The 17593-nt window shown below is 45.6% G+C and overlaps 2 protein-coding genes across 10 annotated transcripts in view; one reads left to right on the top strand and one right to left on the bottom strand.

The window, feature by feature from the left end:
- The window catches only part of ZCWPW2 (zinc finger CW-type and PWWP domain containing 2), a 175749-nt gene extending 174352 nt beyond the window's left edge, over nucleotides 1-1397 (bottom strand). Inside the window, exon 1 of one of the 2 annotated variants that reach the window (XM_069088546.1) lies at nucleotides 1223-1397. The gene's annotated coding sequence lies outside the window, so the exon portion shown is untranslated. The remainder of the gene's footprint in view (nucleotides 1-1222) is intronic. The other variant, XM_069088547.1, reaches the window with a different exon arrangement.
- A 274-nt stretch (nucleotides 1398-1671) lies between these two features.
- The window catches only part of AZI2 (5-azacytidine induced 2), a 43912-nt gene continuing 27990 nt past the window's right edge, over nucleotides 1672-17593 (top strand). For 4 of the 8 annotated variants that reach the window (XM_069088544.1, XM_069088542.1, XM_069088536.1 and 1 more), the window contains exons 1-2: nucleotides 1672-1809; nucleotides 16793-17013. In XM_069088544.1, coding sequence (XP_068944645.1) covers nucleotides 16798-17013 — 216 coding nt within the window. In that variant the 5' untranslated portion in view covers nucleotides 1672-1809; nucleotides 16793-16797. Of the gene's footprint in view, nucleotides 1810-1867; nucleotides 2026-9910; nucleotides 10058-10136; nucleotides 10162-14986; nucleotides 15138-16792; nucleotides 17014-17593 lie in introns of those variants that run through there. The other 4 variants (XM_069088539.1, XM_069088538.1, XM_069088541.1 and 1 more) reach the window with 4 other exon arrangements.

Here is a 17593-nt window from a genome sequence, read left to right as displayed (position 1 = left end):
GCAGGTCCCCTAAAGGACTCTTGCCCACTTCTCATGGAAGTGTAGCAGGTCCCCTAAAGGACTCTTGCCCGCTTCTCATGGAAGTGTAACAATAAACTTCTACAACTCTCACTCCAATTAAGCCTGAGACCTTGAATTCTTTCCAGACGATACTGCAGGTTTTCTGGTCTTGGATAAGATCAGAATATCTGCTGAACCTATTGGGATCCCATTTTCCCCCCATCAGATTCACTGAGAAGGAAATGGCAAACCACTCCAGATCTTTGCCAAGAAAACCTCAAATGGGGTCATGAAGGGTTAGACACCAGTGAACAACAAATGTTCCCGAAGTTGAAAGTGAATTTGGAGGAGAACATAACTGACTTTATTTTGTCCTCTACTTGGTATAATTATATTTCTTTTACCTTTCTGTCATTTGTCTCTTGGGCACTAATGAACACAGTGAATGGATCCTTTATAATTGCAAAAGAAAACTTATAGGACTTAGAATAGTTGCAGAACTCCCTTTTCCTTTTTTCTACCAATAAAACTTTCAGTGGGGGCTTAATAGAAACTTTTTCCTTGGGTCCAGTGTAAATGGCTTCGTCAAAAGACACATTCTTTCCTTGGTAACAATTTAGACATCTTTTTCTTTGTTTTATAGGACCTCATCCTTGTCTAGGTGACAGAAATGGGTACAAAAAGTGTTACATCGTTACATATATTTATAAAATTATCCAATATATTAAACGTATATTTACAGTTATATATTAAACGCTGACTGCACTGCATATGTCTCTATAAATTAGAATTGCAGCATTATCATTGTGCTATGTGAAGCACAGCTTCCGGGCCCCATGCACCGCCCGCTCACGGCCCGGGCCGCACAGGGCCCGCCTCCTACTCCAGGGCCCCAGAGGCTCCTAGAACGCCGGGCCCAGCGCTCCGCCCTAACGGCCCCTCCCCCCACCCCGCCCGCCCCGGGCCAGGTGGTGTCTCTGCGCCGGCGCGCTTCGGACAGCATTTCCCGAGGGGGGCGCGCCCACGCCGAGGGCAGCCAAGCCCCTGCCCGCGGGGAGCTTACGTTCCAAGGGGGACGCGCCCTCGTGTGGGGGAGGGGCGCCAGGCTTGAGGCCTTTGGGTCCCTACGCTTCACCGGACCGGACAGAACAGGGGAGGCCCTCATTTTTCTCGGGGAGAACCTGAGGTCCCCTCGCTCCGCCCCCGCGGCCGCGGCGCTTACCCCGCAGTGTGGCTCCTCCTCCTCCTTCACCGCCGCCACCGCCCTCCCTCTCTGATTCACTGACTGACTGACTGACTGGAGCGAGTGACGCACGAGCGCCTGCCTCCTGGGCGTCTCTTTGGCCACGCCTTCCTCGGAGCCTCTCTCCCCGCCCTCGCCGCGGAAGCTCACGGGACTCGTAGTCCGCCGCGGAAGGCCCCGCCCCCCCCTCGCTGGTCTCGCGCTTCCAGGCACTGCAGACACTTCCGGCTCCGTCGCGTGGCCGCGCGGACCGAGCGGACGCCCGGCTCTTGGGCTCTTGGGCGCGCTCGCAAGCGCGCGTGCTCGGCCCGGGGCGCGCGCCGCGGGGCCGCGCCGGCGGTGGCCCTCCCCCTCTCCCTCGCGTCAGCCCTCTGAGACCCCGCGGGCAGGGGCCCGGCCGCCGGAGGCCAGGGGAGGGGGCCCGGGCGGCATGGGCGCGGGGAGCCGGAGCCCTGGCCCGAGCCGGCGCGGCCCCGCGGAGGCCGGAAGCCCGCCGTGACCCCGCTGACCCGGGGTGTTCTCGGTTCGTTCCGCACGTCGGGGAAACCGAAAGTGCAGACGAGGCGGTGAGCGGGGGGCCGGGCCGGGGCAGGGGCGGGCAGGGGCGGGCAGGGGCGGCCGAGCATCCCCTGCGCTGGGGCGCGCTGACGGGCCGGGGCCGAGGGCTGCCCGGAGGCGGTGGCAGCGAAGCCTGGATCGCAGCCCTGCCGGGTGGACATCCTGCCTCCCAGGCCGGGCTTCTGCAGCGCAGACTGACAGCCTCCTTGGGCCCCGCGCTTCCTGTGAGCCTTTACCTAGCAGCGCATTTATGCGGCGCTTTAGGTTTGCACCCTGTGCCTCTCCAGCCCAGGCCGGGGCCCCTGGGGGGCCGCGGGGTGAGGGGCTTCTCCGCCGCTGTTAGATGTCAGCTGGTACAGGAGCTCGGAGGGGTGCGGGCAGGCTGGGGAAACTGAGGCACGGGGCGCTCTGCCTCAGGTCCTGACCGGGAGGCGGCCCACCCTGGGCTGTGCCAGGGCGAGGCGGGGGCCTCGAAGCCGGGGGGTGCCCCGCTGGGGAAGGGGCCCGGGCGCCCCGGGGTGCTGGGCCTCTCCGAAGAACCCCGAGAGCTAGGATGCTTTGACTGACTGCTGGGGTGATCCTAACTTGTTTAAACAGACTCGAGGCTGCAGAGGACTGGGGGGAGCAGCCCATTCCGGGCGTCATGGGGGCACGGAGGGAAGAAAGCCTGGGGGGCCCGGGGCTGTGGAAGGGAACCCTAGAAAGGTTAGCCAAGGACTTTGCACGCCAAGCCACCATTAGTACTTCGTCCTAGAAGCCATCGGGAGCCATTGAGGCCTTTTGCATTGTGGAATTACACGGTCCTCCCTGTAGTTTGAGAACATCGCGTAATTTGGCAGCTGCACAGAGTGGACTGGAGAAGGGAGAGTCCGGAGACGGGGGACCAGTGGTCCAGGCAGGCTGGCATCCTGTCAGGGGCAGGGCCCTGAACATGGCACCTGGAGAGACGAGGGCGGTGACATGAGCCTTGTGCACGCTCCTGATGGGATCCCTGTGGAGTGTCGTGCCATGGTCTGCTCTCCGCAGTTTAGGAAGGATGGCACCAGGATTCATTCTGTATAAAGATTGGTTTGAGGGACTGGGAAGTTTTTAGCCTACCGAAGACTTGGGGCGCGCCTGCCGTCTTCAAGGTTTTTAGGTTGTATGTTTGGACCCAGTAGGCAAGAATGGGAACAAGGGGTGGGAACTGCACGGGTCGGCCTGGTCCCCAAAGGCAGGGGTGGGGACTCGCCTTGAGAGCCAGTGAATGGGCTTTTCCGACTATGAGCATTTCTGGGAAATGTAGAGATTTCTCTCCAAGGGCGCTTTGTGCTGTGTGGTGTCTATGGGCTGCTGTGTTCAGCTGCTGTGTGATAGTGACCGGTTTCCTAACTCAGCGAAGGCCCTGAATGAGGTGGCCACTAGTCTGACTCTGTCAGTTCAGACATTGTTGAGGCTCCACACCGTGTGTGTGCGGTGGGGAGATGCATTTTGAAGGTGTCAGGAACAGGTTTTCCAGGGTTCTGGAAAGCCCACGGAAGCCCTGGAAGTGAACTGTCCCGGAAAAAAGACTGCTCATAGTACTGTCACAGCCACCTGGCATTGGGTCCTGACTGATTCCTACCAATGACCCTCCTCTTGTGGAACTGAGAGCTCTGCAGGCATTAAAACAACCAAGGCCCAGACTGCAGGGTCCCAGGATTGGAGAGAACCACAATTATTTGTCCATTTTTTCTGCAGCTTTCTCGTTTTGACTTCCTAGGCTGTCCTACTGCCTAATCATAGCCTTTCATGAGGATAGAATTTTCACTGACCTTTGAACCCTTCTAGACTGATAACCTTCTTGTACCCTTGTAGTTCCCTTTTAGCCATAATATGTTCCGTTCTACAAATAGATTGGGGTGGGGGGGGGAGCTGTTAAATGTTCACAATTTTTTTTTAATACAGTAAAGAATTCCTCTTTCCCCCACCCCTCAAGAGACATAACTTCACTCACAACACACCCTGCTGTGTTCAGTCATATCTTGTAAGTGTAAGTACTACTAGTTTAGTGCTTTAAATATCAATTCTGTTCCACTGTTCATGATGTAAATTGTTTCTTTTCTTAATTTTTTTTTTAGTCCAGACTTGTGATTTCATGTGGAATAATTTTCTTCAGTTAGAGATTCACTGAACATTTTAGGCTTTTACTCAGGACATTAAGAATGTTGTTCAAAAGATAGTCCTTAGAGTTTGTAAAATAAAATTTTCCCATATTACTTATCTGTAACCTTCCATTTGCTTTTAGATATTGGGAAATAGAACAGAAACTCAACTTCTGAGTTAAGCTTGAACCTGGGTTTAAGTTTTAACTTATCTATATGGACTGGCTCTGTTTCTCTCTCTCTCTCTCTATTTGTTTTGCTCTGTCTCTTGATCTCTGTACCCCAGACCACTTTCTAAGACTAAAATAGCAGAGCAGTTGCCAATCTGCATGGATAAAAGGAAGTTACTTTACCTAGAATTCCCAGACACTTAACTAGCTCTTTGACCCTGGGTGAGTCATTTCACCTGTTTTCCTTAGTTTCCTCTACTATAAAATGGAGGTACTAGTAGTAGTTGTTGTTTAGTAGTAGTCGGTAGGTAATAGTACAGCAGTAGGAAGCCATACTAGCACCTGCCTTATAAGATTTTTGTGAGAATTGAATGATGAATATTTGTAAAGCACTTGCACAGTACTTGGCTTACAGTAGGAGCTTAATAAATGCTTGCTCCCTGCACTTCCCTTAGACAGACAGTGAAATCTGGATACAATCCAGTCTTCTCCCCTCCCCCCCAAAAAAGGAAAGGCTCTTCATGTCCTCTGGAGTAGTAGCTAGCTGTAAGTAGAACAGTGTATGGTGGGAAGGGGAGGATCTGAGAAACATTGGGAAGGAGTTTGTTAGTGCCGCTCCTTGAACCCTAACAATGGGCTGCTGAGATGTCTGCCATCTAAATTATTTGATGCACATCCACTACAGTGTATCTTCCCTAGCCATGTTATATAAGTTGGTATATAGGAGTGTGATTTGGCAGGCATTGATGTATCAAATTTCTTAGTTACTTGATTGTTTTTTGTTGGGGTATGAACAATGAAAATACAAAATTTAACATCTGGTTCCTTGTGATATGAAATTTGTTCTGAAATTTCATGTAAAAATATTTGTGGTACAATTCAGCCCTTTTGTACTGTGGACTTTGAATCCATGCCCTATGAGAATGGGTCAGAGAAGCGGGGGCTGTTTAGGCCCAGAAAGAGAAGACTTGGGGGGAACCTGACAAAGGGTTTCCAGGATTTGATGGTCTCCCCTCTGGGAAATGGAGTAGACTTGTTCAGTGTGTTCTCCAAGGGAAGTCCGAAGAGCAATATTGAGAAGTTGTGGAGGGGCTACTGGATATTTAGACTGTATGTCAAGAATAAAGCACTGAAAAGAATAGGAATGAGCTGCCTAGAGAGTTGGGGCATGTGTGGGGGGCTGTCCCTTCTTTGGAAGCTTTTGGGTAGAGGCTGGAGAATCAATCATCCACCAAGTTAGAGTGGGAATTCCTCTTGTGGGCCTTACAATGCCCAGAATCTGTGATTCTCTGATATTACAGGGGAGTTCCTTCTTATAACTACTATTTCTAGAACAGTTTTTAATGTCAAGCCAATTTACATCCATGTGTATTTCAGTGAATTCCAAGTTATACTTAGCACACAAACATGAACAGCAGTGTAAAGGGTTTTTGTTGTTGAAAAACATCTCCTCTGCCCTTCCCTCAATAAAATTCTCATTTGTAATTCTAAAATATTGTATAATTTGGGAAAATCTAATCAACTTTCTACTGGGGGGGGGTTTCAGTACATTGTAAACACTAAGCAAAGACATTTTAAAGTATATAATATGAGCCAGACTGACTTAAATAATGGAAAACCTTCTGAATCTTGTCATGAGGCTAAGTGTTTGGTGTTTTTGTTATTTAGTCACATCTGACTCTTTGTGACCCTGTGAACCATAGCTTGCCAGGTCTTTCTATCCTCCACAATGTCCTGACATGTGTCCAAGCTCGTGTTCATTGCTTCCATGACACTATCTCATCCTCTGCCATCCCCTTCTCCTTTTACCTTCAGTCTTTCGAAACATTAGGATCTTTTCCAACAAGCCTTTCTTCTCATTACGTGGCCAAAGTATTTAATCTTCAGCTTCAGTATTTGACCTTCCAGTGAATAGCCTGAATTAATTCCTTTAAGTAATTTGATCTCCTCGCTGTCCAAGGGACTCTCCGAAGTTTCCAGCACCACAATTTGAAGGTGTTGATTCTGCAGCCATCCATTTTCTGTATAGCCCAACTCTCATAGTCATACATTGCTACTGGAAAAACCTGAACGTTGGCTTATGTGGACCTTTGTTGGCAAGACGATGTCTTTGCTTTTTAGTGTGTTGTCTCCTAATTTCATGACTGCAGTTGCGTTTGTAGTGATCTTTGAGCCCAAGAATATAAAATCTGACACTGCTTCCATTTCCTTTCCCTCTATTTGTCAGGAAGTGATGGGACAGTTGCCAAGAGCTTAGTTTTTTCAGTGCTAAGATTCAAGCCAGCTTTCACACTCTCCTCTTTCACCCTTGTCAAGAGACTTCATCCCTCTTCACTTTCTGCCATCAAAGTCTGCTTGTTTGCACGTCTGAGATTATGGATATTTTATGAGAAGAGCCTCATGATCTGAACCACAGTCAGCTCCAGATCTTTTTCTAACTGACTGTGTAGAGCTTCTCCACCTTTGGTGGCAGAGTACACAATCAGTCTGATTTTGATATTGACCATCTGGTGATGTCCACATGTAGAGTCGCCTTTTGGCTTGTCGAAAAAGAGTTCGTGCTATGGCCAGCCAGTTATCTTGATAAAAAGCTGTCAGTCCATGCCCTGTGTCATTCTGTACTCCACGGACAAACTTGCCCGTTGTTCCATTCAATCATCTTTTGATTTCCTACTTTAGCCTTCCAACCCCATATTATAAATGTGTCTTTTTTCTTTTTTTTTTGGTATTTATTTCTAGAAGATATTGTAGGTCTTCGTAGAATTGACCAACTTTGGCTTCAGTGATTGGCGTATAGACTTGTATTATTGTGATATTGAACAATTCGCCTCAGATTTGAACAGAGATCCTTTGGTCATTTTAGAGATTCTATCCCAGTACTGCTTTTCTCACCTTTGTATTGACTGAGGGCTCCTCCATTTATTCTAAGGAATTCTTGCCCATGTGGTGGTCACCTGTTCCTATCCGTTTAAGTTCTCTGACACCCAAAATGTTATTGTTTTAACTTTCCATTTCCTGTTTGCTGCATCCAGCTTATCTTGGTTCATAGATCTTCCATTCCAGTTCCCCATGCAGTATTGGTCTTTGCAGCATCAGACTTGCCTTTCATGGCCAGACTCATCCGCAGCTGAGCTTCCTTTTGGCTTTGACCCAGCAGCTTCATTACTATTCAGACTGCTTGTCGTTGTTCTCAGTGTTTCCCCACGAGTGCATCAGACACCTTCCAACTGCAGAAGCTCATCTTCCAGTGTCATCTCTTTTATCATTTTCGTACTCTCCATGGGGGTTTCTTGGCAGAGATACTGGAGTGGTTTGCCATTTCCTTCTCCACTGGATAAATTTTTGTCAGAACTCTCCACTATGACCTGTCCATCTTGGGTAACTGCACAGCATAGCTCATATTTTAATTGAGCTAGGCACAACTGCCCCTCCATGACAAGATTTAGGAGGGCATTAGTTGGAGTACTATTAGTTATATTAACCAATTCTTTAATGTTAGAGGTTATTTAATATTAAATTCTAATTTAGGGACCATTGTAATAAATTGATGAATGATCTATTGAAAGCAAAATCATACAAAGTAGTAGTATATTAATGATAGATTATCATTCTCTGTGAATCAAAGGATTTGGGGGGTCAGGGGACATCAGTATTCATTTTGCTTATGAGACTGTATTTTAGAATTTGAATTAGATGGTTACTGAGATCCCTTCTAATTCAACATACAGCTGAACAAAACTTCTGTTTCCAACATCCCCCCCAAATAGTCATCTAGCCTTTGTTTGGAAACACCCAAGGAGCCAGGAAGCCTCTGTTAGCTACTTCACAAAGTGGCCTATTCCACTTTTAGGCAGTTCTGATTGTTGAGGACTTTTCCTTAGATTGAATTAAAATTTGCTTCTTTGCATCATCTGCCCATTTAACTCTCTAAGAACAAATAGAACAAATATTACCTGGCCTACAGTTTGCAAATGCCTACCCCCCTCACCTCTCCCCCTCTCTTCCTCTCCCTACCCCCCCTTCTGTCGAGGTTTGTGCCAAAGAAATGATGAGGTTTGAGAGGTCAAGGGACCCCCCCCCCCAAAAAAAAAGACGAATACTGTAGAGGGTTGTCTAGAATGAATTCATGAACTCAGGCATTCTTTTAAGTCAAGTTGGCAAAGATTTATTGTAATGCCAATATAGCAGGCAGAGCTCTTTAGGGAACTTATATTCCTTAAGGAACTTGCAACCTAACAGGAGTGATGCTAAAGCTTATATAGGAAAAGTAGTGGATTATCTGGCAGATATGCTAATTAGGTGATAACTTAAAACATTGGTCACAGGTATCATTCACTATTGGAAACCAAGGAAAGGGGTTTCTCAGGGGTGTATTTTTGGTCTGTTCCCTCTGTAATAAGATAGTGTTGAGAGTTGATGTCTATGGCTTTGATAGGGTGCTTGGGTGCCTGTGCTTGAACCCCAGTTCCAAAATCATATTTCTCCCTAGCCTCAAAACACTGTCTCAGGCAATTTCTCTCCAGGCCAAGGGCAGCTTGCCCTAACAATACTTACCTCTCTTCTTGATATAATAGTAGCCAGCTGCACTGATAGAATTTAGTAGTTTGAACTGACTGTGTACTGGGTCATAAAGATATTTAGTACTCACTGTCCTATCATATATATCCTAGACATAGTCATATATATTTACTCCCTTAAGTTTATTTTGTCTAACAAGACATTGATGGGGGCAGCCTGACCATTAGTTGACTAAGTGATGGGTCAGATCTAAAACCACACCTTCCTGTACCTCCCTCCCCCCCTCCCCCATTTCCCAGTGAACTCTAGGTAAAATATCTGTGCAGTACATATTAAAAGTGCATGGTCCTTTAAGAACCAACCACTCCTTAACCACTCCCTAATCCCACCCTGACTTACTTAGTTAACATACTTGGCACATGTTATACAATAGTTTATCCTATATACACTTTAACTGTCCCCCTCTAAGGTTGCAGGTTCCCTAAGAACTCTTGCCTGCTGTATAGTGTAACAATAAATCTTTACCACCTTGACTTAAAGAATGCTTGGCTTGAGTCTGTGAATTCATTCCAGCCAACCTTGCCCTCGGAACCCTGGTCTTTCCCTGTATCCCTGGGAATTTCTCTCTCAACATTTCTGGCCCCTCATCAGCTTGACCTCTGCATTGAATATGATAACTTTGGGTATCAATATATGGTAATTCTGTGGTTACAAGATAGTCCTGTTTTTGCCAGAAAATTTCTTCAGAGGTCAGCTTGTTCTTGTGATGGGGAAAGAGAGTTTATTTTACTGGGACCTGCTTGTGAGTAATTGTGGGGAAAAGTAGTTTGTCTCACTGGGGCCCACTCATGAGTTATTGCTAGTCATAGCATTCTTAGGCTGGGGAGAAAACTGTCAGGTATAGTGTTTTGAAACTAGAGAGAAATGTGATCTTGGAATTGGGGTCCAGGCACAAGCACCCCATGATTTCCATTATCTTTTTTTTTGCTTTTTGAAGGGTAATTGAGGTTAAGTGACTTGCCCAAGGTCACACCACTAGTTTTTGTGTTAAGTGTCTGGGGCTGAATTGGAACCCAGGTCCTCCTGACTCCAGGGCCGGTTCTTTATTCACTTCGCCACCTAGCCATCCTCCAATGTCTTTTAAACCTAGAGAATCTGTTGCCCTCCACTCATCCTTCCATTCTCCGTGATCCACTGGAAATCATCATCAGTGAATCTGAGGTTTGATCCAGGCCAAATGAGTTAAAACTTCTCAAGGGCAACTGGGAAACTAAATTTCCTCTCTCCTTCCTTATCAGATCCTAGGTCCTGTGCTGGCAGAAACAAGACCATGTAGCCTTCAGCCCCCTAGAGATGAAATGAATTAAAATCCTGGAGAATCCCTGATTTGCCTAAAGCCATGGAGCTGAGATGTGAACTGGTGAAGAGCTGAGCGTGAAGAGGAGGTGCTCTTTTCATTGTACCTTGCTTGGCGGTTCCTGCCCCATTAGTGTTTTTGGTTCTGTCTTTTCCAGTTCTAGGATCAGTCAGTGTCCTTGGCCAAAGCAAAGTAAGAGCTGAGCAGCCCTCCCCCCTCCCCATTATCCATGATCATTCCATCCACTCTGAGCAGCTTCTTTCCTCTTCGGCTCCCCCTCGCCCCTCGTGCCTCGCTCCCCCCTTCCTCCTGCCCCCCACCATCCTAGTGGCCCTTGTTTATTTTGGCCATTCCTGGCTAGCCTAGGTGATGCTCAAGGCAGTGCTTTTGCGTTCGTCTTGATTTACCTGCTCTTCCTTTTTCCGGGTTTATTCTGTACATGCCTTTTAAAAAATCTGTGCTGATTTATTGTGTACCCACATTCTTATATTTCTTGTCAGAATTGTGTCTCCATGTCATCAACAGGCACCTTGAGTGCTCCACATCTGACCCATCATTGATATTCACTGTGGAATTTTAGGTTCTGAGGTCCTGAGGGTCTCCCCTGAACCCTTTGAAATCTGCTTTCTCCAAACTGAGGATGCATGTCAAACTAGGCCGCATTTTCTTTTCCTGTGTCACAAATCTGCATGGAACTTTTACTCCCTAAATTTCCCAGCAATTTGTCCAAAATAATTATTCCTTATAATCAGATTGGATCTATACTGGGAATGCAAGAATGGTTCATCATTAAGAAAATTAATATAATCATATTAAAATCAAAAATATCCCAAACCACATATCAGTAAATGAAGAAAATCCCTTCAACAAAGCACAGCGCTCATTTATACTGAAAACTCTAAAACAGGACCTTTTTTGTGTATTCTTAAAACCAAATGCTTGCAATGTGGAAATACTAGGTTTTCCAGTAAATACAAGAGTAAAGCAAGGATGCCAGCTTATCTTCCTTTATTTGACAAAGAGCACAAAGATAAACAGTGAGGACACAACGCCCTGTTTTCTGACAGCAAAATCCTCAGAAATTATCTAAGAAGCTAATTGTAAGTTTTCCATGATCCCACCTCAGCCACCAGTTTTTCCTTGTTACTGAAAATCAGGTCCAGAATACATTTGCCCTCTGGTTCCCAAACCTCTCCAAGGATGACATCATTGTTAAGGCAGTCTGGAACTTGTTAAGGCTCCTTTCCCCTTCTCCACACCTGTTTCATACTCTCCCTGACATTTGTCAGTATCCTTGAGGGCAGGGACTGTATATTCTTCTTCATCTTTGTTTCCTTGTTGTGTAGCTCAGTTCCTTATGCCTGACAGGTGCTTAATAGCTATTGTTTTCTTTGTTTACCAGTTTCTCCTTAAAACATTTTCCTTGATTCCTGTGACTGAACTCTCCTGGTTTTTCTGCAGGTCTGATGGGGACACCCTTTGCTTATTTTGTCTTTTGAAATGGGGTTGGAGGAAGTAGAGGGGAGGCAGGGTAGTCGTTACCCCAAGTAGTGTTGCTCTTACTGAAAGACAGCCTACTTAGTCTTGAGCAGCCTGAGCCGTAAAGGAAAGGGCCAATAGAAGAGCTGTTAGAGGAACCCCAAGAGCATGCAGTTACTTTATAACCAACTGAAGCGAATGGAAGCTTCCCAAGAATGCTGACCTGATGGGAGGTTCCTAAGGGTGCCTGATCTGGCCAGGCAGACACCTAATCTTAAAGGAAGTTCTGCAGTATACAAGAGTAGGTGTAGTGAGGAGATCAGTAAGCACTTCATAGTTTTGTTAGAAGAGGGAGCTTGGATTCCATTGCAGGCCATGAGGTAGGGGGGAAAGAAAAGACTTCATAGTCAGGGGTATTGCCAGACATAAAACAGCTAGAGGAATAATTTCAAGCCAATCATATTGCAAAGATAACTCTCAGAGGGGTTGACAAACATAGAGCCCCCAAATCTCTTAAAAGCTTTGAGTTTAGAATATCAATCCCTGTGAAGAGGTTACCCATAAACAGGGTTAGGGTTGCTCTGGAGACCCCAAAATACCAACACGCTGGGTCCTTCCAAATGAATTCAACTCAAGTCTTCTCTCAGCCAAAGAAAAATAAAGTTTAAAAGTTTGCTTGTTGTATAGGACACAGAGTAAGTCTGTGCTAGGTCATTCTATGGTGCTCTCACACACGGAGGGAAGATGGGATCTTCTATACAGAAAGGTTGTGGGAGGAATCTAGGGGTGGTCTAGAGGAGGAGTTTGGGAAGGGTCTTCTGGAATCAGATGAGGTCATATTCCAGTAATGAGTGATTAAGGGTGGGAAGTTGCTGGAGGCTACCTGGAGATGACAGACTATGATAGGCTAGGCCAGTTCAAGGGTGGGACTGGAGGATCTAGGGTAGGAAAAAGATTTGGGGAGAGCCACAATTGAAGGCCCATGGCCTCAGGCAAATGCCTTACCTGGGAAGATTCTAGGAGAACTTAAGGGGGTTCCCAGAGCCTGTACCTCATCACCTGGACAGCCAGGCTCAGGGGAAGAATTCTTGGAGAGGTCTAAGGAGGAAGAGAATTTGTTGGCCAGGGCCAGAAGGGGAGAGAATTTGTCTGGGGAATTACAGAAAGGGAAGTGAGGTTCACCACTCCCTCCCTCCCCCCACAGTCACACCAGCAGTCCATTACTTCTGCTACTGTATCTCTTCCAGGAACCATCATTCTCTTGTCATTCAGTCAGGAAACCTTAACATCTCCCCACAAATAGCTAATTCATTATCAGGCCTTCCAGTTGTTACCTCATCTCTCTTTTCCTCCCTTTCTGACTCCACTGGCCAGTCTGGGTTTGCATTTCCTCTCCATCTAAACGATTTCAGTTATCTCCCAACCCATCCTCTTGCCTGTGGTCTCTCCAGACTTTCTTCCATCCTATTCACTGCTGCCAGTTTAATCTTGGCAATGCTTAGTACTGATGTCCACTCTGTGACTCAAAAAGAGCTTGACATTCATATAATGTTTTAAGGTTTGCAGAACATTTGTGCATACAATAAATCTCATTTGACACTGCTAATCCTATGAGGAAGTTGCCACTATCTCCATTGTAGAGATAAAGAAATGGAGGCTGAAAAGGGTTAATGATTTGGGTGGGGTCACACAGTTCATAAGGTTGAGGCTGGAGTCCTACCCAGAGTTCTCCTGATTACAAGTTCCTGGTCTTTCCTACACCATCCTTCGGCCTGCAGTGACTCTCCTTTGCCTGCAGAAAAAAGTTTAAACTCCTTATTTTGGTATTCATGGCCCTCCATAATCTGATCCTAATCTATCTAAATGGTCTCCTTCTGCATACATCCTAGTCTCCAGCCCAAGTAGACCCTTTGTTTTTCCTTTAACATGTCCTCTGTCTTTTTGCCTTTAGTAATATTTTTTTAATTCCTTGGTTAGCAAGATAATGTACGGAAAGTGCTTTACAGATCTTAAAGCTCTGTATCAGACAGCTATTACAATAGTAATTCCATGAATCATGGCTCATGTTTATATATAATTGAATACAGTTTTAAAATTAGAATAGCCCTCTGTGATTGGACCAATGTTATCACCATTTTACATATGAGGAAATTGTTCAGTCATTCTTTCATTCTTGACTCTGTGTGATCCCATGAATGTTATGCATTGGGTTTTCATGTTAAAGATATTAGAGTAGTTTGCCATTTCCTTTTCCTTGTCATGTCATGGCATCACCTCCTTGATGTCATGTTCAAATAAAACTAATTTTACAGATGAGGAAACTGAGGCAAACAGGATTAAGTGGCTTGCCCAGGGTCACACAACTATTAAGTGATCGTTTATCCTTCATTCTTGAAGAGGACCTCGAGGACATCAGGGAAGTGATGCCATAACTTGCAAGTAATTTGAATTTAAGTGAAGCAGGGCTGTGCAAAGTCACCAGCCTCACTTTCTCCTCCTCTGGGTCCACTGGTGAGATAGAGATCAGGAGAAATGCAAATGGCCCCATGTAGTGGGAAACCTTGGCCTTTTTGGTTTGATTGAGGAAATGTTCATTTGGTGATTAAGGCTAGGTAAGAAATGAGGCAGAGAATGGTTTCTTTACCTAGTTAAAAAAAATTCAATCTCAGAGGAAAAACTCTCAGGGTTTCTGCTACTTGCATTCATGTTGATCCAATCTTGGTCCAAACAGTGACCATGTGGGGCTTGGACTGGGATGGGATCTATAGTCCAATCCAGAGCTGAGTCATTTAGCTTTTAAGGCAGTGTCCTGAAGGATATAAAAGGCTTCTGGGATCAAACTTTACATTCCTTTGGGCCCAGCACACAGGTAAGGTTGTGATACCCTACCTGGACCGAGAAAATGGAAAGAAGTGGGGGAGGGGTAAGGAGGGAGGGACCTGAGGAAGAAAGGTTGGTTGGTTGTGTTGCCCAGTTGTTCAGTTCCAGTTGAGTCCCCAGTGGGGCAGCTCCTGTTTTCTACTCACAGAGATTGTTGTCCTTCATTCATGAAGAGGACCTTGATGTCAGGGAGGTGATGCTGTGACATGCAAGTAAACTGGGTTTAAGTGAAGGAGGGCTGTGCAGAGTCACCAGCCTCACTTTATCTGTCCCGCATATGAAAAAAGTAAGGCTCAGAAGAGTTAAATGACTTGGCCAGTCATACTATTAAGAAGTAGCAGAATTCGGATTTCAGTATCCAGGAGTTTTGACTCTAGGTTTAATATTCTTTCTGCTACACCATGCTAGAATAATGCGCTTCCACAACCATGTCTTCAGAATCCCATCCCAGCCTAGTTTAGGGGAGATAGTTCATTCTTGAATCCTTTTCTCATTCTAGGATCATAGATTTAGAATGGACCTTGGGGGTCATCTATCTCAGCCCCTTCGTTTTAGACATGAAGACACTGAAGTCCAGAGTGGGGAAGGGACTTGCTCAGGATAAAACTAGGCTTCAGACGGCAGGTATGGCCTTAATTCTGTGACCTTCTGTCTCCAGATTGCTCCTTCCTGTCCTGCCAGCTACAGTCTGCTCCTCTATACCTGGAACACCTTGTTGCCCCCTTTTAGCAGCAGCATGTCCTGGTGCTATGTCAGTGAAACCTCCATCTCCGTCTAATCTCATGTCCTGGATCAGAAACTCCATGAAGGTAGAGACTTGGGGTTTCTTTTGGTATGCCCACTACCAGGAGAAATCCTGTTACTGTTTTCATTCCATAAGCATTTGCTATGCACCCATGATATGAAAAACGTTGCTACAAGCTCTGGAAATAGAAAAAAAAATGTTTCTTTAAAAAAAATAATCCTCACCTTCAAGGAGTGGATGGCCTTTTGAGACAGCACAGCATTTTCACTGATAAATAGAGCATAGGTGAGGGACAGACATTTAGGGCAAGTTTTCTTAACTTAGTGCACTTGGTTGTTGTTGTTTTTTTAAGTATTTGATAACCTAATTTCAATCTGATGTCTTTTGTGACCCTTGTTACAAACTAGTATTCTGAGAAGGGGCCATCCCCTTCACCAACCAGCCTGATAGCCCTGGGGGGCAGGGGGAGAGGACACACCAGAGGTGAAGAAGGTGGGGCCTGGGTCATCAGTGCCTTTAATGTAAAAGATTGTCACTGACTCAACAGAAGCGAAGGATGCCAAACGGCAAGTGGGGAGGGTAGGGTGCATTCTGGGCATTTAGGATGGTCTGTACAAAGGCACAGAAAGCAGCCAAGCATACACGCTAGGCTATGAGCATGGGGCTGTGCAGCTGGACCACAGAGTGGGAGAAGGGAAGTCACAGGAAATGAGTCTGGAATGGTAAGCGAGAGTCACAGGGAAGTTGTCCCCAAGGAGGTCAGCTACCACGGAAGCTTCTGAGAACTTGGGAGAGGGTCTGGGGTGTGCTTTAGGAAGGTTATTTGGGCAGCTGTGGGCTTTATAGATTGGAGCAGTGTGGATGCCAGCCCGAGGGAATGGAAGGTATTGCTTTCTGTGGAGAACAAGTGAACTGGATACTTGTTGAACTGTCAGTACACTAAGTAAGAAACTGGACTTGGTGCGCTGTCTTTGTTTTCTTTTAGGTGCTAATAACCAGGGTAGCCAAAAGTGAAGTCATGCAGCAGAAGGAGGGAGCCAAGTAAAGGGTGATCAGATTGGGTTTTATGTATTAGGAAGAGCAGAAAGGGGAGGCATTTTGTAGTTTTGTGCTTGTATTGTGTTGGTTAGGAATGCAAGTGCTACCTGTTTGGTTTTGTGAGGTTCTTTGTTCCACAATAATGTTTACCCACTTAGAGTGATTTCTGAACATTTTAGACCCCTGGCAGACACAGAAATGCAAAATCCCATTGGCCCCTGTGCCAGACTATTTCTGACCCTGTACTACTATGATTCAGATCCATGAAACGTCTTGGAGGTCCCCAAGGTCAGCTCTCATTTAACAGATGAGGAAACTGAGGCCTCAAAAGTTGCAGTAACTAACTTGTTACTTACATAAGAATGGCTTACCAGCAGTTCTGTCCTGTGGAGATGGCAGAGTACCAGCATCAGTTATGGTGGAGTGTGGCTTCAGGACTTTATTGTAAAGGGACTAGAGGGCATTTTTCTATGGAAGATTGCCTTGCTTATCCCATGTATGGGCTGGAGCCACATAAAAGCCTCTATCATGCTAACTTAAATTGAATTAAAAATAGGTTTTCAGATTTATAAATTTAGAGACTTACATTCCTGATCCTCAAAAATGGCAGTAATGGGAAAGGTTAAAATTTGGACTCATTTCATTTTTATTTATTTCTGTTTTTTTTTTTCTTTTAAACAGCTATCATGGATGCACTAGTAGAAGATGACATCTGTATTCTAAACCATGAAAAGACTCAGAGGAGAGACACCATCACTCCTCTGTCAATCTATGCAGGAGATGAATCCATGGCTTCCCACTTTGCCCTTGTCACAGCATATGAGGACATCAAAAAGAGACTTAAGGATTCAGAGAAGGAGAATTCCCTCCTAAAGAAAAGAATACGATTTCTGGAAGAAAAGGTTTGTTGCTTTCCCTATTTCCGTGTTAGACTGTATTATGTGAAACTTTAAAATACTTGAATTACTAAAGAATCATAGTCTGTCTACCCTCCTTCATTGAGCTGACTTAAAAGAGAAATGACCAGGGGTTAAGATTTTATTGGAGTAGGTAATGCCTGGAGAGGAGATGTCCTTTATGTACCGAAGGAGACTTCTCCTAGAGTCATGAAGAGTGAAGCCTTTTCCATTTTGACTGCTGTGGAAGTTTCTTGGGCAGGGCTGGCTTCTGTTCTTTATTCTGGAACCTGGGATTGCTTTGGTCTGGGTAATTCTGGGTGTGGAATTTATCTGCACATCCATTCATCTGCCTATCGACTTTTCTGTAGCTTAGATCTTAGAACATTGCCTGGGGCCTTGACAGGGTGCTTTACTTGCCCTGGGTCTAAAGAATCCATTTGCTTTAGGGAAGCAGACTGGAAGTCAGGGCTTCTTAACTGAGGCCAGCTTTACCCTGCTGTGGGTACTGCTTAGAAGGTGATACTGCATATCATAGAATCTTGAAGTAGTTTTGGTGGAATACATTTTAAATATGTAGTCATAC

This window comes from Petaurus breviceps, unplaced genomic scaffold (genome assembly GCF_028583685.1).
Source record: "Petaurus breviceps papuanus isolate PSGF00001 unplaced genomic scaffold, PetGlider_PUasm1.0 185, whole genome shotgun sequence".
Classification (NCBI taxonomy): domain Eukaryota; kingdom Metazoa; phylum Chordata; class Mammalia; order Diprotodontia; family Petauridae; genus Petaurus; species Petaurus breviceps.
Note: the sequence above shows the minus strand (reverse complement) of the source record. Positions and strands in the feature narration are given on the sequence as shown.